A 26,070-nucleotide genomic window follows, 5' to 3' on the forward strand; every position below is an offset into this window, starting at 1 on the left:
CAATGGGTATTGAATCATTTTCAACTTTTGGTATTTTTTTTCTAAAGGGTTTATTGGAATGTAACCCCATTGTAAGTCGAGGAGCATCTGAACATGAGCAAAAAGTTTGGTCAATGTGATTCCCAGTACAGACTTGTGGGGAAAACAGAATGATAAACTGTATCTACTTTATGTTGCCCCACTCTACTCACAACATTTCCCAATACTGCAATAGATATGAGTAAGATTTTGACATAGCATTTGCCAATTTAGAAATATGAACAATCTAGCTCAGTGATTCTCAAAATTAATTATATGTTCAAATGCACAGGGGATCAAATATCCAACCCCTATTCCTGACCATTAGGCCAACTTTGGGGGTTAGGCCTAGGCATTTATATATGACATAGATTTTCCCAAGTGATTCTAATATATAGATAGGGTTGAAGACTACTAATCTTTTCAAAGAAATAGAATAGTTAAAGAACCTTCATAATTCCCTGGCCCTTAGGATAAACTGGTTAGAGCTTTATCTTCTTAGTCTTTGTATCTGATGTCATCTGGATGGTGCCTTGATTATATCCTTAGGTATCTGAATTTATGATCCCAAAGTTTAATTTGGTAGGAAAATATTCTTTTCTTTCTTTTTCCTCTTTTCAATCTTTTGCTCCTTTGAAAACTTATCTTTCTCCAAAAGTATAATCCAGACATTGAAAACTTTTAAAATCTATAAAGGAATAGTCCATGGTAATTAAATTTAAAGTCCACTGTGTGCATTACTCAGAAATTAAGATTTGTTTCTAAAAATACTGAAGATGTAATAAAGGCACCTATAAGTTTCTTCAAAATGTGTGAAATAAACTTGTAATTGGAGTTGGTGCAGAGAGAAGAAAGAAAGAGCCAGACTAAGATAATTGCTATAATTGAAGATAATTACATTCTTTGAGCTTACAGTCAGCCTACGACGGAAGAAAAAAAAAGTAAATATGGTTTTTGTATGTTTAGTTTTTATAAAAAGAGGTAAGCTAATTCATAAAGACAGAAAACCTTTCAAGCTCTAAAATCTCAAGAGTATCTTACATGGATGCATTAAACTTTATGTACCCACCAATACCATTAAAACTTTTATGAAAAATACAGATAAACAAATCTTGACAGTTTCTTATATTACTGTTTCATAAAACTACTTTTTATGACATTAATCAGTGTGTTCAGCTGGTACCTAATACAGCCCACATGAGTTCATGACAATAAGGACTGTGCCAGCCACAGTACAGGAGACTGTTGATATTCTGGTTAGCAGTGGCAGAGGATGCCCTTCAGTGCATCCAAAAGCCACACCAAGTAATAAATTAAGGGAAAGGGACAATGAGCACCACTCTATTAGGAAGTATGAAAATTTTGGCATTTGATTCTTCAGCCCACCCCTTACTCTTTTTAACTCTTACAGTCTGGAAGGGTATTAACAGTCTAGAAACTATCCTGAAATTATATGCCTTGGTGTCCTGGAAGGATCCTGGCTACAGAAACAGACTTTGATCAGACTAGAGAGGGTTCAGTGTCTTACACTGCTCTTAACTGAGTTCTCAGTCAGGTGAAGCAGAATGTGTCTCAGCTACAGGTGGACCAGTTGTCCATAAAATCTGCTTGTCCCTGATATAGCACAACATGGAAGTTTATTAAGAAGTAAAATGAATTCAAATTAAAGAGTTTGGATAAAGGTCTAAAAATGTGAAAAAGACTGAGTCGGTCTCACTGAATTGGTATTACAGTTATTTCAGTTAGAATTGAAAAACCACATAACTGTTGCAAATAATCTTACAAAAAGAACTGGAATGAAGCCACTTAGCTAGATTATTTGATCTAGTGAATTAAAAATATGAACTTCTTTTCCCATTAGCAGTTACTAAATATCCATGACTACCTTGGTTTTTTCTAGATAACTTTAGTTTTTGCCTTTGGGGATTTTGTTTTGTTTTTTGAGACAGTGTCTTGCTGTGATGCTCAGGCTGATTGAAGACTCTGAGGTTCAAGTGATCCACCTCCCTGTGCCAGCCTCCTGAGTGCCAGGTCTACTGGCATGCATCACCATGCCTGGCTTCTAGATGAGTTTTCTTTTTGCCTGCAAAATACATCTCTTGTGCCATTTTGTAAATATATTTTTCTTAAAGTTTTCGTGTTATGGAATCATGAGAAATAAATACACAGTGGTCCTCTCAAAAGCAAATGCCCCTGTCCAGCAATGGCAGAATCCACCATGGCTGTGCAATGCCAACCTCATACCTCTAGGAGGCGCCACTCACAATGCAGCCTGTGCTCTTAGCACAGCCAGACCTACTCAAAGCCTTAATGACAGAGAAGAGTGAATTCCTGATTCTTTATGCAAAACTTCTTTTGAGTTCCCATATTTTATTTTTAAAGTTCTTAATGGAGCCGTGTATTCCAAAAATATCCCTTTCCTTTGTTATTAAATTAACAGAGTTAGAATTGAGTTATTTTAACACTGCAGGAAGATATGGCCAGCATCAGAACACATCTCTAGGATACGCCTTTCCTAGTCTGGGAAGCCTTCTACTTCACCATCTGTCACTGCCTGCCTCTCAAATGAATGACTTTAAAATGTCCCTTCCAGAAAAGGAGTGAAACACAGCATAGAGCAGTGAGGGGTAGTGGTGTCCAAGCTATACCTGATGTTAGCTCTCCTTGTGCAAGACTGTAGAATTTGCCTGTTCTTTACTTTCCAAAGAAAATGGATATTGGAATAGAGTGACCCTATAGGCTGTCCAGCTACAAGCACTTTAAGCTCAATAAGGGGAAATGGCTCTCTCTAAAATTTTAGTTTAATAAATCCATAATCTAAGTTTTCTTCCAAAAAAAAGTCTCTTCTGCCTGTGGCATGTAATGTAGCATAAGCTCCACATGATCCTTCAATCTGGGAACTGATGTAACATTCACAGCATAAAACACTGCACTGGAAATGCTGAGACTTTTCATGAAATCATCCTGAACCCATCACCTCCATTTTATTCATGATTTACAAACAGAAAATGAAAAATCTTGAGGGAGAAGATGTGATCGTCATTAGTTATGAAGATGTTCAAAATTGGATTTGTTTCAGTTCATTAGGTCTCATAATCACATTAGCTGCATGGCTTTGTGAGGAGCAGAGTTGGCCTCTGGAGATGTCCCCATGGACTTCCCCAGACTTTCACTCCCTCTACCCACAGGGGTCCACAATGGGATTAGATTTTTCTTTCACAGGATGAACCAGTGGAAACAATACTGCATGTAGAAATCGTGCTCACCCTTTATAATGATTCCTCTGGCCCTGTGCTATGTCGGCTTTAAATAATCCTTAACTTCTGAAGGCTTGATGCAATGAGCTACCCCCCACTCCCTTGGAATTCCTGTGCAGCAGTTACTCAGTATATTTATTAGTGGTGTCATCCACACTAGGAAGCAGCAGCTTTCAGAATCAGCCTTAAGATGTTACATGTGAAATCAAATCCCCTACCATCTCCTGCCCAGATCTCTGGATTGGGAGCCATGAATCAACTTGGGCAGGAGAAACAGAAGCCTACCCCTCAGATCCACAGAGAGGCCTGTTGCAGAACCCAAGAGATGACAAGGTCCGAGAAGGCCATGGCACTTCAGCAGCTCACTGGGGTGGGAGGAAGCAGAGAAAAGTTTCTGGCTTGAGTAGTACAGGACTAACAAGCTCTCAACATGTGTTCTTCAAAGGGTCTTCATTGAAAAAACTATTTTTCTCCACATATCATAGGATGTAAGGTGCACATTAAAAGTACAAATACTTGAGCCCCACTCCAAATCTACTGTATCAGAAGATCTGAGGACCAGATCTGGGCATCAAATGTTTAACAAATGTCCCAGGTATAACAAAGCAGGGACTGGGAGAGGTCAAGGAGTAAGGGATTCTGGAAGGCAAATTTGCCTGGGAAGGAAAGCAAGAGAAACCCATGAGGCCAATAGATATGGGCAGGTCCCTTATTCTGATATAAATTCAGACAGGTGGTTTGGTAGGACCACAGTCAAAATTCTCATCCACATAAACTGACAGCATGTTCTCTGTTTAAGAAGTGAGTCACTGTTCTGTCCTACTGTCACGTCTCCTTGAGACCTTGAAGTTGCTCCATATTGCCTTTTATATCTAGTCCAAAGTCTTTTTTCACTCTCCAGGGTATTAGCAGTCTTTGAAATGAACATGAGCCTCTTCCAAAGCAGTGACTAATTCTAATTCTGATGGTTGAGTTCCATAATCAGTCCCATCAGACCATGTTAAGAATAGGCTCTGTCCCCACTCCTCTGCTGACAGAGTTTTATCTTCTCCACCTTAGGTGAAAGAGGACAGAGAGGCCAGTGTCCTTAGGCCCATACATATATACATGTCATTCTTCACTGAGTTCCCTATGGATTAAGGTCAGCCACAGTCAAAATGGAAAAGCAGGAGGAAATGACATGAAAAGCTACCCGTGTGGATTCCCACCCGTGTGGATTCCCACCTGTCTTATTTCCCTCAGCACACAGTGCCCTGGGTCTGCCTCAGCCCTCCCATCCTTCTCCTTTTTTCCCTCCCTAGGTGACTTGGTCTGTTTTCTGTCACTTGTGCCTTAGGATGATTTTCTTTTCTGTTTTGTGGCAGCACTGAGGTTAGAATCCAGGGCCTTGCACATGCTAGGTAAGCCTGACCTCCCTGGCCCCTTTAGTGTGAGATTCAATGCACAGGCCACTTGTCCTTTGAGTATTTGAGTATTGGTTTTTTTTAAGTTCTGGCCTTAACTATAAAATAAAAGCAGTTTTCTTTCATTTATACTGGGGCAGGGGCTCTATGTATACACACACACACACACACACACAGGCCATGGAACCCAGCCCATGCTCAGAGGCCAGCAGACCTGCTGTGATGGCGGACACACAGGGGAGGTGGGTTTTTCCACCCTCTGAACATGCAAAGGCTGCCTTAGGAATCCACCAGACACATTGAGGACAGTTCTCAGCTTGAAACAACATCAGTCCAAGGGCACTGCCGCTGCATTCGTCCCTTGGAGCCTCTGCCACCAAGCTGAACAGAATCAAGCTGCAGTTACTGTGACGAAGTGCCATCTCTAATGCAGCATAGTAGAGAGGGAAGGAGTTAAAGGGTTGGTTGGTTGTTTTTCTGATTTCACATGCTTAGAATTCAACAATAAATTGTTTTGTTTTTTTTTTTTTCCGTATAACCAGAACACATCTCTGCATTAGGAATTTACATCTAAACATTTTTACCGCTTGCAACGTTAAATTACAGAGGACCAGTATGGTCTCATGGTCAAGATGTAGTTAGAAAATGAATAGTGCTTAGCACGTGATAGATATTTAGCAATTATTGTTTAGTGAATGAGAGTGTCAAAGAGTAAGGGACTATCATCCAATGTATTTGTCATGAAGCCAACCCAAGATGTCTTTGAAAACAAAGAATTTCTCCAGAATGTCTTATCACATTTGGATCTGTTCAGGCTTATTAAGTACTCGGATTGGGAAATAGATGGATCCCTCTTGCTATCTCTGTAAGATTTTCCAAGTTTGGGATATTTGCCTTTAAAGAGCCTGGTAGCTTCCAGGAGAAGTGTTTTCTTTCTGCATTACCTGTTTCTGCACCATCTGCACATTTCAGTTCTGTCCCTGCATTTTGTTGAAAAGCTGTTATAAATCTCACTGGAAATGTGTAAATATAGAAACTACATGTTAATGAAAAGATAAAATACTCTTAGGTCAGCCCCACAGCCAGTGTACAATGGTGACATTACCAAGAGCCCGGAAAGGGCTGTCAGCATTGATTTCTGGCATGGTGCAAGGTCTGGAAAGGTTGCCCATGACTCCCCCTCTGGTGCACCCTCGTCAGGGTTTCCCATGAATTACTAAGCACAGTCTTAAGTTTCTAAGGGAAGTTGAAACTATCGATCCCATTGAGAATTTGAGGTTCTTGCTGGAGCAATGTTTGCCTTTATGTGCAAAGTTCTGGATTTTTGTTTTATGACTCTATGAATTACTAGTCACTTTTATAAAATGATAGAAGCTGAGATTTTGAAAGAAACCTTAGAAATGACTGCTTTCTTCAGAAGGGAGATTTGAGTCACAAGGAGGTTTAGAATTGTTTCAGGCCACACAACAGTGGAGTGGGAAAGCACAGAATAGGAGCCAGGACTGTGTTGCCCGTGCCCGGGGAGTGTCCACTCACTACCATTTTCTTAGACGCTGGACTGAGAGCTGCTTATACTTAAGCTCTCTGTGGGAATCAAGAAGGCTTTTTGGATCCTGGAGCTGTGGCCTTAGGGCCCCCTAACTTTTTAAAAAAATATATTTATTTTTTAGGTGTAGAGGGACACAACACAATGCCTTTATTTTTATGTGGTACTAAGGATCGAACCCGGGGCCTGCCCATGCTAGGCAAGCGCTCTACTGCTGAGCCACAATCCCAGCCCCAGGGGTCCCCTAACTTTAAGATGAAGGCCAAGATTCAGCACCAGGAATCCAGCCGTGTAAGCCTTCACCCTGCTTGGAAAGAAGATGAACTTCAGGTTAAAGGCTGCAGACAGCACCCGCTGCCAGTTAGAAATGCAGAACCTGAGCCCCCTCCCGCCTGGGTCAGTCAGAATCTGCACCTTAGCAGGCCCCCCTGATCATCCAGGGGCCCATTAAAGTTTGAGAAGCACCATTCTAGAAGTCTTCTCAAATTTCAGGGTCCATTGTGATCACCCAGAGGGATTGTTATAAACAGACTGCCAGCCCTAGCTGGAGGGTCATGTCCCTGAGCCATCTGCCTTCCTCTGCCCTCTCCTGGCAGGAAGCCTTGAAGAGGAGCCCTTAGAACCTACATTTTCAAATGCAAGTTCAGGCTTATTTCAGTAACCTAGTCTTTCTTCGCATGTTTCCCCAGCCCTATGTAGATCACAGCTTGCAGGGGTGTGCTCTGAGGATTTGGTTTTGTTTCTTAGGAGTCAAGAAGTATTTTGTCTGTCTCTTTTGTAATATAAAAATATTAGAAATAACGATAACTTTGGGTAATAAGTTGATCCACATTCTTGCCAGCACCTGGATAGAACGTTAAGTTGACAGTTCCTACCATGGAAGAGCCTCTAACAGCATGATAAACATCAGTGAGCTTCTGTTAGAATACCTCGGTGGTGGACATTCTTCTGTTATGTGACTTAAACTGTCATCTGCTTTTTTTTTTTTTTTTTTTTTTTTTTTTTTTTGACACCAGGGATTGATCTCAGGGACACTTAACCACTGAGCCACATTCCCAGCCCTTTTTTATATTTTATTTAGAGACAGGGTCTCACTGAGGTGCTTAGGGCCTCACTAAGTTGCTGAGGCTGGCTTTGAACTTGTGATCCTCCTGCCTCAGCCTCCCAAACCACGGGGATTACAGGCATGCTCCACCACTCCCAGATTGCCATCTGCTTTTAAGGTTTACTTCTCCAGTCTTGAAGAAGTATGTATTTCCCAGAATACATACCATCTGATGCACAGAGTCTCAGTGGGTGGCATGGTCAAGGTGAGGGCTTTGTAAAGGCTAACAGGGTTGTGGCAGAGGGGAGCATTTGTAATTAACCTTGTCTAAACACGTGTTAAAGTGAATCTGATCTTTTAAATATCATGAGCCCCAAGGAGGATTTGACTGAGAGCCATTTCTGCCCAAGAATACATTTCTGAACCTCTCTCAGCAAAGATGCTGAAGTTTGTTTTTGGTTAAGTCTTTTATTATTATGAAAGAAATGGCTGAATCACTGAACCTCAGAAGCCAAATAAAAACAGTACAGAGCAATGCTTACCCAAGTATGACTGTAAATAGTTCTGGTCTCAGGAAATGGGCCTGTGTGTAAACGTCACATCCATCACAGTGTAGATGGCCGGATGAAATCTGTAAAGCCCTCTGGATCCCCTGGAAGGACCGGACCGTCCATGATGGATGCATGGCTGGAATCACATCGTGGCCAAACCAATTGGGAGAGGACATTCTTCTCTCTGGCTCCAAAAACAAGTCATGATGGAGGGAAGCAAAGATGGACAGGAAGAAGGGTGTGGCTCCCAGGTCCTCACCTGTCTTCTGCTGTCACAGACAAGCTAGGCCCCTGGGGTTAGGAATGACCTGGGGATGAGAACACACAGCCAGCCAACATCCTAGAATATAGAAAGTGCTGGGGACACTGAGTCAGGAAAGCTGTCTCTATGTGATCTTAGATCAGAGACTTAACTTGAGCTTCCATTTTCTCATCATAAGTAGTTTCAGTAACACCAAAATCACAGGGTCACAAGGATTAAATAAAAGATCGCATGTGAAAGTGGCTGGCACGTCGTAGTACAGACTAGTTTAGCTTTTCTGGTGTGTTTTATTTCAAGTTTGCGAGTCACTATTGATTTGTAGTGGGCCTCTTCAGGGACAAGGGGAAGGCAAGGTGACTAAGTGTAGGAAGGAGCTGTCTGGCCAGGTGGCTGGCTGACAAGCTAAGTTTTGTGTCTGCTGTGCCCTGTCGCTTCTCACTCACATGTTTTCCATCTTTGAAGGCCTGGTCAATAGGCAGCTGGTCCTGGAAGCTTTTCCTTCTATGAACTGTTTTGTCAGTAAATTTTTATTAAGTGCCTACTGTGTGCTGCACACTTGGGTGACAGCCCTGTCCTATGTGCGTCTGCTTCAAGCTCCTCCCTCACAGGGCTTAGGCGGCCCAGGAGACATTAAATCACTTCATAATTTCAGCTTTGAGTAATGTTGGGAAGGGAAATGCTTATCAACTCTCCTTGGAGGCTGAGAGGCATCAGGAAACTCCAAAAAAAAAAAAACACTATTTAAATTGAAACCTACGGGAAGGGCCTCATCAGGTGAAAACCAAGAGAAGGAGGCATGAGAATATGTAAAGCTGCCTTTTCCCTGGAGAAACTCAGGGTCCAGGCTCCTGACAATGCCTTTATTTTTTTTTTTTTTTAATGTGGTGCTGAGAATCAAACCCGGGTCCCACCCAGCTAGGTGAGCGCTCTACCTCTGAGCCACAATCCCAGCTCCTGCAATGATTTTTTTAAAAGAGATTCAACTGCTTTGGTGATGGGACACAGGCAGGAGGCTTTGTTTATCCAAGAGTTAGGGTTGGGCCTTAAGACACCCTGGGACTACTTTTTAACTCCTCTTCTCCTTTACCATATAAATTAAAAATTAAATTTGCATTTTTGAGAGTCTGCTTAGGAATCACCATTCTTTCTTGCAGAAACATGTATTTCATAGAAATTCCCTGATTGGCTCCTATTTTCCAGGTCATGTAGATTGCAGGAATATAGAAGGAAATGAGATCAATACATCTCACTCTAAAGGAACTTTTAAGGTAGATCAGCTGCGCAAACACACAAGACAGGAAGAGAGAGGACCTGAAGTCCAAACTGCATGCTTTCTGCAACGTCGCACAAAGACTGTGGGTGCAAAACAAAGCCACCTCACCCAGTCTTTAGAACATATGGCCTTCACCCCAATAAGTGTCTCAGGGCTCCAATCAGGATGCACGTGGTACAAAGCAATGTGTACTTATGCAAGGACCTCTCTTTCCCTCTCCTCCCCGCCCCCCTCCACCATACCCACCTTGTTTCTTTCTCTCTTCTCTCCACTCCATGAAAAATGAACCTTGAAAACTGACTTCCTAATCATGACATGATAAAAAGCAACCCTAGAAGTCATTTTATTTCCCATCAGAATCTCTTGTCTCTTGGCTTTTCCGTAGGCAAAAGCCAAGTGTCTATTCTTATATAAAAGGTAGGGCTGGGGATGTGGCTCAGTGATAGAGCACTTGCCTGGTATGTACAAGGCCCTGGGTTCAATCCCAGTACCATGCAAAACAACAACATATAAACAGTAAGCTACATTGTTTCTATGACGTAAGTTTAATGTATTCCCTAAGACAGGAGACAGCCACACATACCCCCTCTTCAAATAGGTTCACTTTCCTGTTTCCTGAGTCGATCAATAGGTCCTATATGTACAAAACATCAATTTGGCTGAGCTGACAGACGGCTCTAAGGATTCATAACTCACTCTTAGGACAAATGGCTGGCTCTTCTTTTGTGAGCAAGTCTTGATACCAGGGTTCCTTTGGTCTGGTGGTGGAGAGGTTTCCAGTTGATGTGCTTTTCTCAAGTTGTTACAGGAAGAAATGACAGGATATTGCTCTGCAGTGACATTATTAAATGATTCAGGGAACTACACAAGAAAACCTTGCCTCAAAGTCCTCCTTCACTACCTTTGGCTCATTGCATGTATCTTTTCCCTGACTTGGTGAAGGAGCACATGGGAAGATCTTGGTTACAATCTCTGGGGTGGGGGAGGGCAACTTTGTACCCTTATCAGAATGGAAGAATAAGCACCAGTTTCAATTCCTCACCTCACAGCAGACTGGGTCTACTCTCATTCATACCAAGTTCCCTGAAGCTGGCTAGCCTGTGTCAGGCACAGTCCCTTGAATCTGAAAAGACACCTACCTGTAATTTAAATACTTAGCCTTGATCTGTGCATCCACCAATGTACTCACAGGACAGGGACCTACCCGAGAATGTGGCTCCTTGGTGATGGTTAAATTTGTTTGGTTAATTTGTAGCTCATGAAGTATTTTGCCACATGGTTCCCACACCTGATAATGACTGGGAAGGAGGAATTCCCATGGGGTTTGAGACTTGGCTCTCCTGATTTCATCCATCAGTGAGGGGTCATCATCGGAGGTGGTTTCCATCATCCTTAATTATGGGCTGAGTTGGACAGATGTAAAGTGGTAATGACTGTCATTACTGACCTAAACCTGCTTCAAAGGGACTGTAAAGTACTGCCTCTGTAGCTGTTCTCACTGACCATCCCAGCTTTGCTGAAGTATTATTTGTAGACTTGGCTGTGATCAGAACACCTACCTGTTAAGGGTGTTTGACTAAAGAAGTAAATGGCTGTCATTTGGTCTGCAAACTTTCATTAATCTCATCTGGGTTTTATTTCCTTTCCTGTTGTAATTGATTTGGGTGGCTGATAGTCCAGGCTAATGAAGACAATTCCAATGCCAAACATAAGAGACAGACAAGAATAATTGAACCCCTCTCCTTGGAGGAGGAGCTACTGATGGGGGCTGAGACTGGAATTATGCTGCCACCTTGTGGTTGGAAGTAGCATCTGCTTTCCCTAATTCTTCAAAGTCATGGAATGAATATACATAAAAGAATAAGAGATTATCAAGCTTTCAGTTCCAAATAATTAACCACACCCTCTTCTTACCTAGTCCCTATAAGGCTCCATAACCCCAACCACTAACCTTTCAGGACCAAAGAACAAGTTCCTATGTTAATCTACATTGGAGATAGAGGGAGTACCGCTGCCTCTTTTTCAGCAATCCCATAGGTTTCTATTAAGTTACAGTCTCTGGCCATGATCTTAAATCAGCACAGTGAATAATTAAGTCTATTCTGAAGCAAAAAGATCTCATGGGCAATTATTAACTACATCTGCAATTACATTATCATTCTGCAACTCATTCTAGTGGGGCATTCAGGTGTCATAATAAGTGTCAGTTTAGGTAGAATAAAAATAAATGGCCCTCCTTTGTTCTGTGTTGAATAAATCACAAATATATACACATATGGTCTGAGAAATGGATGCTGTTTTACAACTGAGTATTTTTTAAACTTCAGAGACATGGTACATCTTCTCCTGGATCATATGCTCATTTGGTCTGCAAATGACTCTGTCCTTATCCCTGCCAAGAAGGTGAGCAGAAAAGTCACACCTGTACATCTACACACCTGGGAGGGGACAGTCATCTGCACAGATCGGGGGGAAGACAGTTGATCTACACATATGGATGGGGAAGGGGTGAGAGACTGTACTAAGCCATCAAAGTTTAAGATGAAGCCAGGTGCCATGTGCACACCTGTAATCCCAGCAGCTCAGGAGGCTGAGGCAGGAGGAATGCAAGTTCAAATTCAGCTTCTGCAATGTAGGCCCTAAGCAACTTAGTAAAACCCTGTCTCAAAATAAAAAATAAAATTGGCTGGGATGTGGCTCAGTGGTTAAATACCCCTGGGTTCAATCCCCAGTACCCCACCCCGCCAAAAAAGTAATTAAGGTGAAAGCCAGAGAAGACATGGGCAGCAGAATTATGGAGCAAATAAATACAGAAAGGCCAAGAGAAAAGAATGGCAGATCTCTAAGTGGGAATAATCTCACCTAGAGTTCTGTGCAGAGGAAAGGCCAGGTGTGCATAGTCCCCTCCACACACACCCTGCTAGGCCAACGCAGGGCATCTGATAAGTGGCAGCTGCTGTTCCCTGGCTCCCTCGTCCTCCTCTAGAGTGGCACTAGCAGGCTTCTGAGGCGGAAGCCGCCCATACCATTGGAGCACTTGTCCCTCGGGATTCAACTCTCATGATCAGAAACCTAGACCAGAAGGTCTCTTTTCATTGTGAGATTTTTATCCAGGGCAAGAACTTCAGGAAAAAGTTCTTTCTTTCAGCAGATTTGGAGAAAATTCTGACTGAAGGGAAGTAAGCCAGGCATTTAGACACATTTTCTCTGAGTTCCCACCTTTATTGGGGAGTTTGTAATAGTCCCTTTTCATCCTCTTAATCCCTACAAGGTCCTAATAGTCTGGCATCCCACATATTTCATTGTATTCTATCAGCCTCCTCCTGTTGAGAGAGGAGAGGAAAGAATAGAAACTTACAGCCATGGAGAAATGGGCCGGAGACCCCACGCTAGGCCTGCTGGATGCGCCTCTCTGCCTTTGAGCAATTCACACACCATCTCCTTTCTAAGAACTTAGCACTTTATAAATAAGCATCGATGAATCTGTTGTGTGAAGGAAGGAAGGAAGGAACAAATATCTGTGCAAGATACAGATCTTTGTCTGTGCTTCCTAAAATGTTTTATGCTTTGGGATTGTATGCGAAAAGTTATTTCATATGTTTATAGGTCACCATGATTTTAGGGCTTCCTTGAATATGTTTGGTTTTTTCAGCTGTTTTTTAACTTATTTTTCTATTTTTTTAAATTATTTTTAGTTATGCATGGCAGTAGAATGTATTTGGAGATATATATATATATAAAAGCATGAAGTACATCTTATTCTGATATTAGGATCCCAGTCTTCTGGTTGTACATGATGTGGAGATTCACTGTGGTGTATTCATTATGTACATAGGAAAGTTATGTCAGATTCATTCCACTGTCTTTCCTATTCCTGTCCCCTCTTCCTTCTCTTTCCCTTTGCCTAATATTTTGAACTTCTATTCTTCCCCCACCCATCCCCACTCCCTTGTTGTGTGTTTGTGTCCACATATCAAAGATAACTTTCAACCTCTAATTTTGGGGGATTGGCTTATTTCGTTTAGCATAATAGTCTCTAGATCCATCCATTTACTGGAAAAAGTCATAAACTCGTTCTTTTTTATAACTTAGTAATTTTCCATTGTGTATATATACCACATTTTCTTTATTCATTCATCTGTTGAAGGGCACCTAGGTTAATTCTATAGCTGAGCTATTGTGAATTAAACTGCTATAAATATTGATATGGTTGTGTCACCATACTGTGCTAATTTAAGTCCTTTAGATATATACTGAGGAGTGCAATAGCTGGGTCAAATGGTGGTTCCATTCCAAGTTTTCTGAGGAATCTCCATACTACTTTGCAGAGTAGTTGCATCAGTTTGCAATCCCACAGGCAATGTATGATGTACCCTTTTCCCCACATCCTCGCCAACATTTATTGTTACTTGTATTCTTGATTGTTACCATTCTGTCTGGAATGAGAGAAAATATGTTTTAATAACCTATTTTTGTGCTAATTTGTAGACTCAGTTTAAAGTGAACTATCCTTTGCATCAACAAATCATAAGAAAAGTGTTTATTTTCATTCAGTTACAGCTGTTCAGGAACAAACATACAAAAGCAATTTCACTGTTTATTACTGTATGCCTGTAGTGTTTATAAACACAACACATAGCCAAACACAGGAAGAAAGAAGTTCTATGTTACACAGAAAGTTCCAATTTACATCTTATAGAGCATTAGAAGGAGCTATTCATGTTGACTCACAGGCTGAGAAAAGCAGTCCACCACTTTATCTCCCAGAATTCTCTCTATACACTGTAGATAACATTTCCTAGTTCCTCACTTTTTATTATTCTTCTACCTGGAATATTCAAACAAATATGATCATATTTCCCCTGCAGAAAATTTGGTCCAATGGAACTGTCTTTGTCATATGGCTTTTATTTTCCCTCTTCTGGGCACACCCTGGTGTGCTGCTGAGACACCCCAGAGCTGCCCTTACAGATACTCAGATGGCCAAATATCTACACTCCCTCCCCAAAGCAGACAAACATGGAAACATCGGCAGTCTTTCTCAAGAATGCTGTTATGAATATTGTCCTAGGACAAAAATACTTGCTTACTTTATACATGACACTTGAGATTAAGTTCCAGATGGTTCTTGGTAAGTGAGAATATTCTAGAACTGACAAATAGTCCTGAACCAAGCCCCCCTGACAATAGATCATTGTTAATCTGATGTACCACTATATTTGTAAATTATCTGTAATACTTAAAATATTGAATGAAAGTAATCTGACCATCCTCATTTAGAAGCACTGTAGCAGGAGCAGGGAACAGTAGCCCCCAGTGATCAGGAGCTTCTTGGAGGAGTAGAGTTCACAAGTTTGGGGGCCCAAATGGCTGGACTCATACCTCCTTGCCCTCGAGCTCCAGGGATGCTTGGGGTAGGTTACTTCTCTGCTGAGTTTCTGCTTCCATGTCTATAAAACAGGGACTCACAGTTCCTCCTTCACAGGGTGACGGGAGCAATTAAATGAGGAAAGCATTTAGCAGAGTCCCTAGCAAGTACCAGGTACTAAAACATATTAAGTATAGCTCTGTTGCTTAATTTGTAGTTGTTTATAAATAGGTCTTATTTGCTGCTGGGGATGTAGTCGCAAGCCCACACTTCCAGCCATTCATTTGAAAATGCGTTTTTATTGGTGTTCACAGCAGCTTAGTGGAAGCCAGTCCTGAAAATAAAGTCACATGCTCAGAATAGACAGCTGTGTACGCAGGTGAGGAGAGAGGGGTTCTGTTTTGTTCGTTGTATGAGCCTTAAACCTTCTAAAAGGATGGCGTAGGGAGTAGGTCATGAATGCATTTTTGTAAAAGCCATGTATTGTTTTATGCAGTTCTGATGGGGGAAAAGTGAATCCAAATCAACATGTATTTATTCGCCATAGAATGGGGAGTACTTGGAATCTTTATTTGAAGACATTAAGAATCCACACCCAAATATGTGATGATAATACAACTTTTATTTCTTCACACACTGTGCTAGTCACAGCTACTTTCCCATTTTACATGTTTACATGAGGAAAACAGAGGCTACCCCAGGCATGGTTAGGTCAGGTTTCAGAGTGCATCTGCTTCCTGCATGCACCTCCCTGGCTGTGCTATGAGTTCTTGCTTCTGGCAGGAACCTGACTACAGGTTGGAATTCTCTTACCCCAAATTCTTGGGATCAGAAGCGATTCGGATTTGGAATTTTTTCAGACCTTGGAATATTTTGAGATATCTTGGAAAAGGGACCTAAATCTAAACATGAAATGTATTTAATGTTTCATATTCACCATATGCACATAACTTGAAGGTAACTTTAGACATATTTTTAGTGCACCCATATTTTGACTGCGACCCATCATGCGAGGTTGGAGTCATGCTTCCACTCAGAGAGTTTCAGATTCTGGAGCATTTCAAGTTTGGGGTTTGAGAACTTGGAATGCTCAATCCATGCAAGGTTCTGGCACTTCTCATGAGAAGTAATTTCCAAGCACATCAGTTTCTTTGCAGGAAGACACCACGGCCCTCTGCCCCCCATGTGGCCACCTTTGAAGAATTGACTCATTCCATCAGCTGTGCCAGGTCCTTTTCCCACCATGGGACCCGAAGGAAGTGTCCTGAGCGGCGGACAGATGCAGATCATTCTCTGCGGAAGTTTGGCAGCTGTTGCCACGTTCTTCCTCATCACCTTCCTGGTCTTCCTATGCTCAAGTTGTGACAGGTGAGAGCCAACATGTATCTAACTGAAATCTCAACCTATTCCCTGGACCCAGAAGAATCTTTACACTAAAAAGCCTCTTATAAATGGAATCTCACTGTAAAGGCATTCACACTCATATGTTAAAATCCGCTTACCTCTCTCTGCTGCAAAGGGTTCCAAGAATATTCTATATTAATTGGATGAAAATCCATATTGATTATGCTGGGAAGAAATGCAAAGAGCTCCTCTTACATTTTAAACTTCTTTTAATAAAATTCTTGCTGTTCTTTTGAGCACATTCTTGTCAATATTTTATTGTCTTTTTCCAGCTGTGGACATTTTGAAATCCAAGCACACTATGCATCTTTTTAACCACTATTTGGAAATTACTAAGGAGTTTTGCTCTCACATGGCTTTGGAGAGGGAGCTTATTATTTAAAATGTGTGCGGTAGATCTTCAAGCTCTGAAGAAGCAGATTAGTTTTCCTAGAAGAGAGAGAGATTTTATGTGGAATACTCATTAGCACCATTTAATTTTTTTTTTTTTAGAATTATACTCCTGTCTCTCTCCTCTCATACAAAATGTCAATGCCCTCCCCCCAATAAAAAGAGATCTTTGCTCAGAGAGAAGTAAAATTCTTTCTCACCAGGAGTGACTTCTCCAGACATTCAGAAATAGTTACAATGCATGCAAGCCATGCTGCTGGGAGCCGGTGAGGACCAGCTTGTCTGGCCCTGGTCATGTCTGTTTTCTCAACCTCAGAAGAAACTTGACTAGTGTCGCTTAAAAGCCTGATATGATGTCCTATGCTAAAATCTGTCAGGAGGGGAAAAGCCAGACTTTCTGACCCCACATAGCCTTCTAATCCCTACCCATCTTGGACCTGGGCTTCCATGGCTGAGGACTGGTTATCCAGCCAGAAAGATGAAGAAATAGAGGTGACTGGGTACTGGCTCTCCTAGGTTTGAGAGGGCAGCTGCTGCAATTACTCACTCCACCACTAAGTGGCTCTCTTTCCCCTACTGGGATGGGTTTCCTCTTTACAACTGGCAGCTTTCTTTAGACTGTCCTGGGTGAAAACAGTTCTATTTTTATTCGACAGACTTTTCCATAGACTCGAAGTACAAATGACTCATCCTGAGAGCATGTACCCTTCCTGGTGTGCCAAAATTTGTATTTTCTTTGCTTTCTCTGTTCCATTGCAGTGTGTGACTTCACAGACTTTGTGAGATAAGATAACCTTCTACATTTTTCTATAGACAAAAATGGCATAACTCATGCCAGTGTTCCAGGTGTAAACAGTTTCCACGCTGGACCCAACCTTGGTCCTCTCGTTGTGAATGTGTGTTCTCTACTCCTGGAGAAAGAATGCTTATGAGAAGGGAGCAGACCCTTGCTATGGTGGGGCCTCCTCCTATCCCTGACTCCTACAGAGAGCTTCAGTGACTGGCCAGCATTCTCTTAACAAAATAAATAGGGCTCTTAAAGTTGGTAGGAATTAGGAGAGGAAAAGGTAGTGTGGGTTTGGTTTCAAGGAGCACTTTTGGCATTCAAGCAACATTTTATTTTTCCATTTCAGAGAAAAGAAGCCAAGACTACACAGTGGAGACCATGAGAACCTGATGAACGTGGTGAGTGTAAGCCTCCGTGTGTGTGTGTGTGTGTGTGTGTGTGTTGTGCACTTTAAAACAGCAGCCACCTTTCCACCTATCTCACTTACTGATGACCTGAATGGAACTGAGGGGCAGAACTAAGCAGGAGTTAGCTATGACTGCCTGCACTGTACCCTCCTTCTGTAGGTGCATGTTCGCCATGGCCCGAGGCCTGTGCCTTCGCCAGGTTTGTGGGGAGAGTTTCTGAAATAGATGTGATTGTGCTACTGCCAGAAAGATCCTTAGGTGGCTCCAATCTGCCGCGGGGATGTTTCTGTTTTGCCTCTGCCAGGCTCCAGCCGGTGTTATTAGTCTGCTAGGGCTATCATAAGGACAAACTGGTAGCTTAGGTAACACACTTACTGTCTCTCGGTTCTGGAGGCCAAAAGTCCAAAAATCAAGGTGTTGGCAGGGTTCGTTCCTTCTGAGGTCAGGCCTATTCTAGAATTCTCTCCTCGCTTCTGGTGGTTTCCTGGCGGTCTTTGGTTTGTAGGGGCATCAGTGCAAACTTCCTTCATCTCCACATGGCGTTTTTCCTCTTTCATATCATCTTCCCTCTCTGCATGTCTGTCTGAGTCCAAGTTTTCCCTTTTTATAAAGGCACCAGACATATTGGACTAGGGTCTAGCCTATCCTTGCGTAACCTCATCTTAACCAGTGTCATCTGCACTGTGTTCCCAAAATGGTCATATTCTGAGGTACTGGGGGTTAGGACTTTGACATGAATTGGGGGACACAGTTCAACAACCCATAACAGCTAATCATTAAGCTCACCCTGGCCTAGGGCCCAGAGACCTAAGGGATAGCGGGGCCTTGCTGCATTCTGCCAGTCCCCAGCCTCTCCTGGGTTCTGATGGGTTCTGAGAGTCTCAGGGATCCACCTGGAGAGGAGGAACCTGAGATTGTCCTAATCTTGCCATGTCCTTTGACAGTGTTTTTTTTTTTTTTTTAATGTCACTTCCTGTTCTGGACGTTGTTTTTCAAGATGGTTGGGGGAAGAGGGTCCATAAAGGGAAGTATGGATGAACCAAATACTTAATGTGAGACCTGGGTCAGACTCCCAGCTGGCAGACATATTCAGAGCACACACAGGAGGCACCCCCAGCCCAGGCTGCCTGACTGGATTCTCAGGATTCCTGTGGCCCAAGCAGTCAGGAAGTAGCCAAGGTTCTGGGTTCCTCTAAGGGGGGCTCCAAGGTCTTCCTTACCTTCCCAAACCTTGCCCAACACACCTCTCCTGGCCCTCAGCACTGATCCTCCCTTGACCCTTTTTCTGGGTCACATATCCACGATGTCCCTACTTTTCATCTGTTCCCGGTATCTCTGTTCCATCCCAGTGATTGTCCCAGAGAGAAGGGTGGAGGGATGGAGGGGGCCTGCTGCTGTGGTTTCTCCCATACACACAGCCTGGGCCCCATCTTTCTTCACCCCTCACCCTCTTCAGAGCCAAGTGGGGCTGAAGTGGGACTGGGGGAAGAGCTTCCACTTCTGTCCTCATTTCTTCTAGGACAGGGGTTCTCAAGTGTGGCCTGGTCACCAGTAGCAGCAGCATCACCTAGGAGCTGGTGAGAAGGGCAAATTCTGGGAATTGATGGGCAGCAAGCAAGAGTTCTAGACCTTCAGTTCCTGCTGTTCCACAGCAGCCTTGGGTGAAATAGGAGGAGAGAGGAAACTGAATAAAGGAAAATCTGGCCCTCTGCATTTTCCTCCTCATACACCATCTTCTTAGCTACTGGCCCCTCTTAGCACCTCCTATATGACTATGTGTGTCTGAGAGCAAGTGTGCACACACAGGAGCATGTGCTGACACTTGCGCACCATGCGCCCGCATACACGCACACACACACACACACACACACACACACAGGGATCAGACTCACAGTGATTTCACTTCATTTAAATCTAAGTAGCCTGGCTTTAAGAGCTCAGCTCCCAGATCAAATCGTACACATACAACTTGCAGATCCCATAACTCTTAGAAGGATAAGATTAGAAGTGGATTATAGAACTTCAGCTGTGATGGATGATGTAGTTATGGGTCCACTTGGAAGTCTTCCTCTCCCACCCACTCCTGCCCTGTCAGGTCATCATTTCTGGATCATTAGCATCTGTATCTCAAGTCCCTGACAACCCAACACAGTGGCCATCTCGTATGGCAGCAGATGTAAGCAGCATTGAACTGAAACAGAAGACTGCCTGGAAACTTAGGCCTGGGCTATTTGCTGTCTATTATTATTTGATTCCAGCTTTTCACATTAGAACTTTGCATGTGGGATCCTGGAGCCTGAGGTTACCTCTTGGGTCACACAGGCCATGAAAAAAACGAAAAGGATGGGGGGCGGGGGGCAGATCCTGAGTCAGGCTGCTGTCCAGCCCAGTTGGGTATGTAAAGAAGTGCACCAAGAACCGACTTGTTTCTGCCTTCCCTTGGCAATACCTCAGCCTGGCATGTCGTCCCAGGAAGTAGCTACAGATACTAGCCCAGCGGAAAACTGTCAATTTTTTGTCCTTCTCTCCAAGTGTCCTATGTTGGTTTGTGAGAATAGGAAAGGTTTAAAAAGCTATTTTTTTTAGCACATGATTGCTTTTCTGAACCTTGAAGCCAGAGGCTTGGCTGGTTCTGAAATAGACTCAGAAATCAATGGCATTTTCTGTGTTTGACCAGATCTAAGTCTGTTCTCATCAGATGACAGAGGATGAAGCTTCGTGCTGTTTTTCATAGCATGGCGCACCTGAAAGAATAGCATTTTACAGCACCTGTGATATGAGGATGAGGCTACTCCCTGCTGGAGTCAGTGCTGACCAGCCCCAGGACTTCTGATCCCCTCCCTGCCTTGAGCTAAGGGGGCTGAGATGTCACAACCTAGGTGTAGGCCATTTATAGATCATCATGTAGGGAGCTCTGCCAGTGGCCTCCGAAGATTCCCAGTGCCCCTGTGACTCTGGAACCACATTGTCAAGTAGACCCTTTCATAGTGGTGGAAGCATTCTGTGTTAGCACTGTCTGTATCCCCACTAGTGAGCCCTATAATATGACTGTTAACTGAATGCTCGGTTTGATTTGATTTTACTTCATTTAAATCTAAGTAGACAATTCTGTTTTTTGCTTTTGATGTTCTGAGTCTTAGAAAAAGGTGGGAATGTTCTCTGCTGTGCAGTCCATATTCTTAGCAATGTGGATACATTTGTTTTTTTGCAGCCTTCGGATAAGGAGATGTTCAGCCATTCAGCGACTAGCCTGACCACAGATGCTCTTGCTAGCAGTGAACAGAATGGGGCACTCACCAACGGTGACAGTAAGTTCTACAGATACTCAAGCTTTAGCTGGGCACATATGACAGACATGGGTGCATGTCTGTAATCCTAGAGGCTCAGAAGGCTGAGGCAGGAGGATCACAAGTTCAAAGCCAGTCTCAGCAACTTAGCAAGGCCCTAAGCAAACTTAGTGAGACCCTGTCTCTAAATAAAATACAAAAAAAAAGGACTAGGAATGTATGTCAGTAGTTAAGCACCCCTAGATCCAATCCCTGGTATTGGGGGGAGAAAAACACCTTCCCACACAGGCCCCATCACCTACGAAAGTACTAGGTCTCAAAAATTGCAGGTCAGAAATTAGGGAATGCAGTCTTGCTCTTTTATTATTTCTGCAAGCATTAGCAAATAATCTCACTTGGATTAACAGTATCTAATATCTACTAATTGTCTTCTATGTGCCAGATATCGCTCTAAGATGGGTGTAGGCACCAACTCATCACCCTAACCCTGAAATGTTACTCTTTAATGATAGGACTATTACTACCACCTTGAAAATGGGTATCATTGCTACCCACCTCTTAAAAGGATAAAACTGTCCACATTTCTGCTCTAACAAATTACCACAAACTTAGGACCCCAAACAACACAGATTTATTTGATTAACATGCAGTTCTAGAGGTACTACTTTTCTTGATTCGAGGCCTCACTCCTCCACTAATAAAGACCCTGTAATTCACTGGACCTACTTGGCTAGTCTAGGATTCTCTCCCAGGTCAAGGTCAGCTGAATGGCTGCATTCATTCATCTGTAACCTTTATTACCCTTACGGTATAACATAACATATGCATGGTTTCCAGGGAGGACATGGACATCCTTGGGGGACTGTTCTTCCAACCACAGAGGTTCATAATTTGCCTAAGGTCATATAGTAATTAGCTGAGGACCCAAATGAACCAGGCAACTGGAATCTTCTATGCACCCAGAACCATTCTGCATAATTTCCATTTGGTGCACTGGATACTTTTGTTGACGAAGGTAGTGACTACATTTGCTTCAGACCATATGGTCTACAGTGCATTGCACCTGAGGGAGGAGGTCATCTCATTATCTCCATTTACTGATAAGGAAACTGAGGCATGATCAGTATTGACACCTGAGTCTCAGAGACCAGTGCCCACTCTCTGTCCTCCATGGCACAGATGACAAGACCAAAGGGCAGGATGAGTATAGAACACAGGGGGTTATTGTTCAGTTCAAAGGCACAGGAATTTGTGTCATTTCCCACATATCCCTTGAGGATACTATTTCTAACCAGCCCAAAATGGCTGCACAGTCATTGAAGAACTTACTCACTCCAGAGTATTCACTAGGACAGGACTCTGCTTCATGGGCAAATGTATCTCCACCTTCTTGAACCATCCATGGTATGTAGTAGGCCCTGGTAAAATGTCTGATGAAGGGAGAGCTACCTGACTTCACACGGGAACATTTCTGTGACAGTCCAAGAATTTCTCATTTGGAAGTCCTAACTTGAGATAGGGATGTTGGGATAAGGAAGTGACATGGAAGAAAGTTCCTGAAGGAGGCACGAGGTTTCCAAGCCCTCTGTGATATTGGCTTAAGGGTACATTGCTTCTGTTACATCTGCCAAAAGAAAATGACCAGTGAAAGAGCATGGCTACCAACTACTCCCTCCCAATAGGTAGAAGTCAGGAGGGCCAGAGAGAGTGGCCACACTCTCCTTTCTTTGGTGTCCAGCTTCCCAGTTTGGCCCCATCAATTATCACTTTCATCCTCTGGTCACATGGGACACTCTGCCTTTAGGAGTCTCATCAGGAATAATATCAAGTAATGAAAGTAACAGTGATCCAGATGGGAGCCAGGAGAATTTATTAAATGTTGTACTGAAAAAGGGAGAATGAATGGATTTCATTTTAAGCTGTGATTGAAAATTAAGAACATAAGAATCCTTATAAGAATATAAGAGTTCAACAATATAAATTTGCAGCTGGGTATCATATAAAAAGCAAGTGTCTTGATTCAACCTAAGGTCGTGCATCTGATTCACTGTAATGGTCATTTTGGGAATCGTCTGTCTTGTGATACTTGTGCTCTCTCAGTTCTTTCAGAAGACAGTACCCTGACCTGCATGCAGCCTTACGAGGAAGTTCAGACCTCTGCTTCTGATCTGCTGGACTCTCAGGACAGCACGGGGAAGCCTAAGTGTCACCAGAGTCGGGAGCTGCCCAGGATCCCCCCAGAGAGTGTGGTGGACACAATGCTCACTGACAGGAGCATGGATGGGGACCAGGGACCTGGCACAGAAGGGCCCTATGAGGTGCTCAAGGACAGTTCCTCCCAGGAAAACATGGTGGAGGACTGCTTGTATGAAACCGTGAAGGAAATCAAGGAGCTGGCAGCAGCAGGACACCCAGACAGAGGCCAGGGTGGCAAGTCAAAGTCTGCTTCCACCTTGAAAGAGCTTCCGGGGCCCCAAACGGAGGACAAAGTGGAGTTTGCTGAATATGCATCTGTGGACAGAAACAAAAAGTGTCGCCAGAGTGTTAATGTAGAAAGCATTCTTGGAAATGCGTGTGATCCAGAAGAGGAGGCCCCACCACCTGTTCCCGTGAAACTTCTAGATGCAAATGAAAACCTTCAGGAGAAGGAGGAGGGAGAGGCAGAAGAGCAAGCCCCAGAGGGGAGCAGGGAGACCAATAAGGTGGGCTCCAATTCTTTGTTTTGTGGGTCATCCTGGGGTTTTTCTTGCACATGTTCCTGGGAACTATTTCCAAACACTTGCAAGTTCATTGATGAAAAGTATTTTAGTGTCAGCTGTGTTTTCTTTTTTCTCTACTCCAAATAATAAAATTCTGAAAAATCATGTTTATAAATATTTCTCTCCCAGCACCTTACTTGGCTATTTTCCAGTTTTTGCATTGTGTCTAGTTAGGGCCAAGTATTATTTTCTTCATCTTGAAGACTAAGAACTAAATAGGCTACTAGACTCTCCACTGTACATTTTTTACCTCTTCTGCTTACTGCTGTCTTTGGTCGTGGCTTTGACCATTGCAGGACCCCCCCAAATCAAAGCATAGTTACATTTATAGACAGAGCTGACTCTCAGGTGCAGCTGGTTCTATCTGGTTGTATATACTTTTATATAAGTCGAGAGGTCTTATTTTGTGACAGTTTCTAAGCAATAACCTACAGTTGTAAAATTGAGACCTCAACAAAGCTCTAAAACGCCTTGGTAATCCACAGCCTTCTGTGTGTATCCAACATGATATCTGGAACCTCACATTTCCAGTTGACAGAATTTCCTTGGGATTTAACTAACCCTCGTCTGCTTTAGGCAATTTATACCTAATTTCTGGTCTCCACATGGGAAAAGAAAAGAGCAAAGTTCTTTTCTACTTAAGGGAGAAAGACAAATAAGAATTGGTCAGTCAATTATGGCCTTCAAACACTTCTTGGAGTTCATGGTCAGAGGTGACCCCTGGCTGTGGTTGTATAAGTTACATGAAGCAAGTCATTCTTAAAACTGTTCTCTGGGGCTGGAGTTATAGCTCAGTGATAGAGTGCTTGCCTAGCACATGTGAGACACTGGGCTCAATCCTTGGTACCACATAAAATAAATAAATAAATAAAAACACTACAACTAAAAAAAAAATTTGAAAAACCATTTTCTGAATGTATTCCAACTTTTCATATTATCCATGAAATCAGCTGTGAGATCACCAATGAAAGTGTTCACAAATGTGTTCATAAAATGCAAAAATGCAGCTGGGTAGGGTGGCACACACCAGTTATCCCAGCAGCTCAGGAAGCGGAGGCAGGAGGATCATATGTTCAAAGCCAGCCTCAGCAAAAATGAGACACTAAGCAACTCAGTAAGACCCTGTCTCTAAATAAAATACAAAATAGGGCTGGAGATGTGGCTCAGTGGTTCAGTGCCCCTGAGTTCAATCCCTGGTACCCCACCCGCTCCAAAAAAAAAAGACCTGGAATTTGATTATAGAAGGAGAGAATTTGAACAGTGAGTGTTGATCTGCAGAGAGTTGCTAGGAGCAGGGATGGTGGAGGGGCTCTGGATCAGGGCGAGCAAAGGTCTGAGAGTAGGTGGGGAGCTCAGGTGGAGCACACCATCATGTACTAGGTTTGAGAGGGTCCACATTTGTTGAAATTGTTATGTCTAGGGGTACTGGATTCATTTTATCCATTCAGCAAAGAATTGAAGAACAGGACAGAGAGAGCACCAGTAAGCAGCAGATTTACTGCAAAAGCAACAAAGATAGACTTCTCCAAAGAGAAAGGTCCCTGGAGTTGGGAATTGGTGAGGGAGTTTGGGCTTGTTCTTTTTATGGTCTCTGGAATTTCCTCCTTATCTCTTCTCCTGTTTACATACGCCCCCACCCCTATTTTTGATTGGTGCCCTCTCTGTCCACACATCTGTTTTAGTTTTTCTACTGGATCTCCTGCTTAGGTACACCAGTATGGAAGTGTCTGTCTGAGTGGGTCCCCCACTTGTGTCCATGAACACTTTCATCATCCAGGAAGTCGACCTCATTAGAAGACCTTCCTCGTGCTCCTTTGTTCTGGCCCTGCCCCCAACCTCCTCACTCGCCATCTTGCCCTGGTTGCCTAAGCCCTTCTACATCTCCCTCAAAATCAATCACAGAATTAAGACAGGATGTGTGTTAAAATTAGCAAACAGGAACCAGTCATTGAGAAATCAGGAGGGGGAAGGCCACACAATGAAAGTTGAGAGTTCATTTCTTCATTCAGTTGAAGTTTCCAGAATTACTTAAGGATCTTCCTGATGATGTCATCAAACTATAGAAATATCAAATTCAGGCATTTGATAAAGAGAGGCCTTTTATTATCAATCTTTCTTTGATGGTCAATCCTTTAGTGACAATTAGAACTTGAAATAGTAGTCTAAATATTTATTCCTGGCTTATTTGTAATTACAGTTTGTAATGTTAAATTAACAGTTAGTCTCTATTTGTAATACTACTAGTTATATAAGAATATTACACAATAATTGTGTAAATGTTTATTTCCCAGGTGCTTCACAAAATTTCTTAAT

At 42.8% G+C, this 26,070-nt stretch overlaps 1 protein-coding gene across 6 annotated transcripts in view; it reads left to right on the plus strand.

Moving 5' to 3' along the window:
* Window positions 1-26,070, plus strand: part of Pag1 (phosphoprotein membrane anchor with glycosphingolipid microdomains 1) — a 142,060-nt gene that overhangs the window by 102,988 nt on the left and 13,002 nt on the right. For 4 of the 6 annotated variants that reach the window (XR_006857013.2, XM_046468218.2, XM_046468219.2 and 1 more), the window contains 4 exons: window positions 15,870-16,091; window positions 17,651-17,702; window positions 20,923-21,019; window positions 23,099-23,700. Coding sequence is in view for 5 of the 6 variants with exons in the window: in XM_046468218.2 (XP_046324174.1) it covers window positions 15,967-16,091; window positions 17,651-17,702; window positions 20,923-21,019; window positions 23,099-23,700 (876 nt within the window). In the remaining variant the exon portion in view is untranslated. The remainder of the gene's footprint in view (window positions 1-15,869; window positions 16,092-17,650; window positions 17,703-20,922; window positions 21,020-23,098; window positions 23,701-26,070) is intronic. The other 2 variants (XM_046468222.2, XM_058570707.1) reach the window with 1 other exon arrangement.

The sequence above is a fragment of the Marmota monax genome, unplaced genomic scaffold (genome assembly GCF_021218885.2).
Source record: "Marmota monax isolate L192 unplaced genomic scaffold, Marmota_monax_Labrador192_F-V1.1 WCK01_AAM20220418_F8-fsc00115, whole genome shotgun sequence".
Classification (NCBI taxonomy): Eukaryota; Metazoa; Chordata; class Mammalia; order Rodentia; family Sciuridae; genus Marmota; species Marmota monax.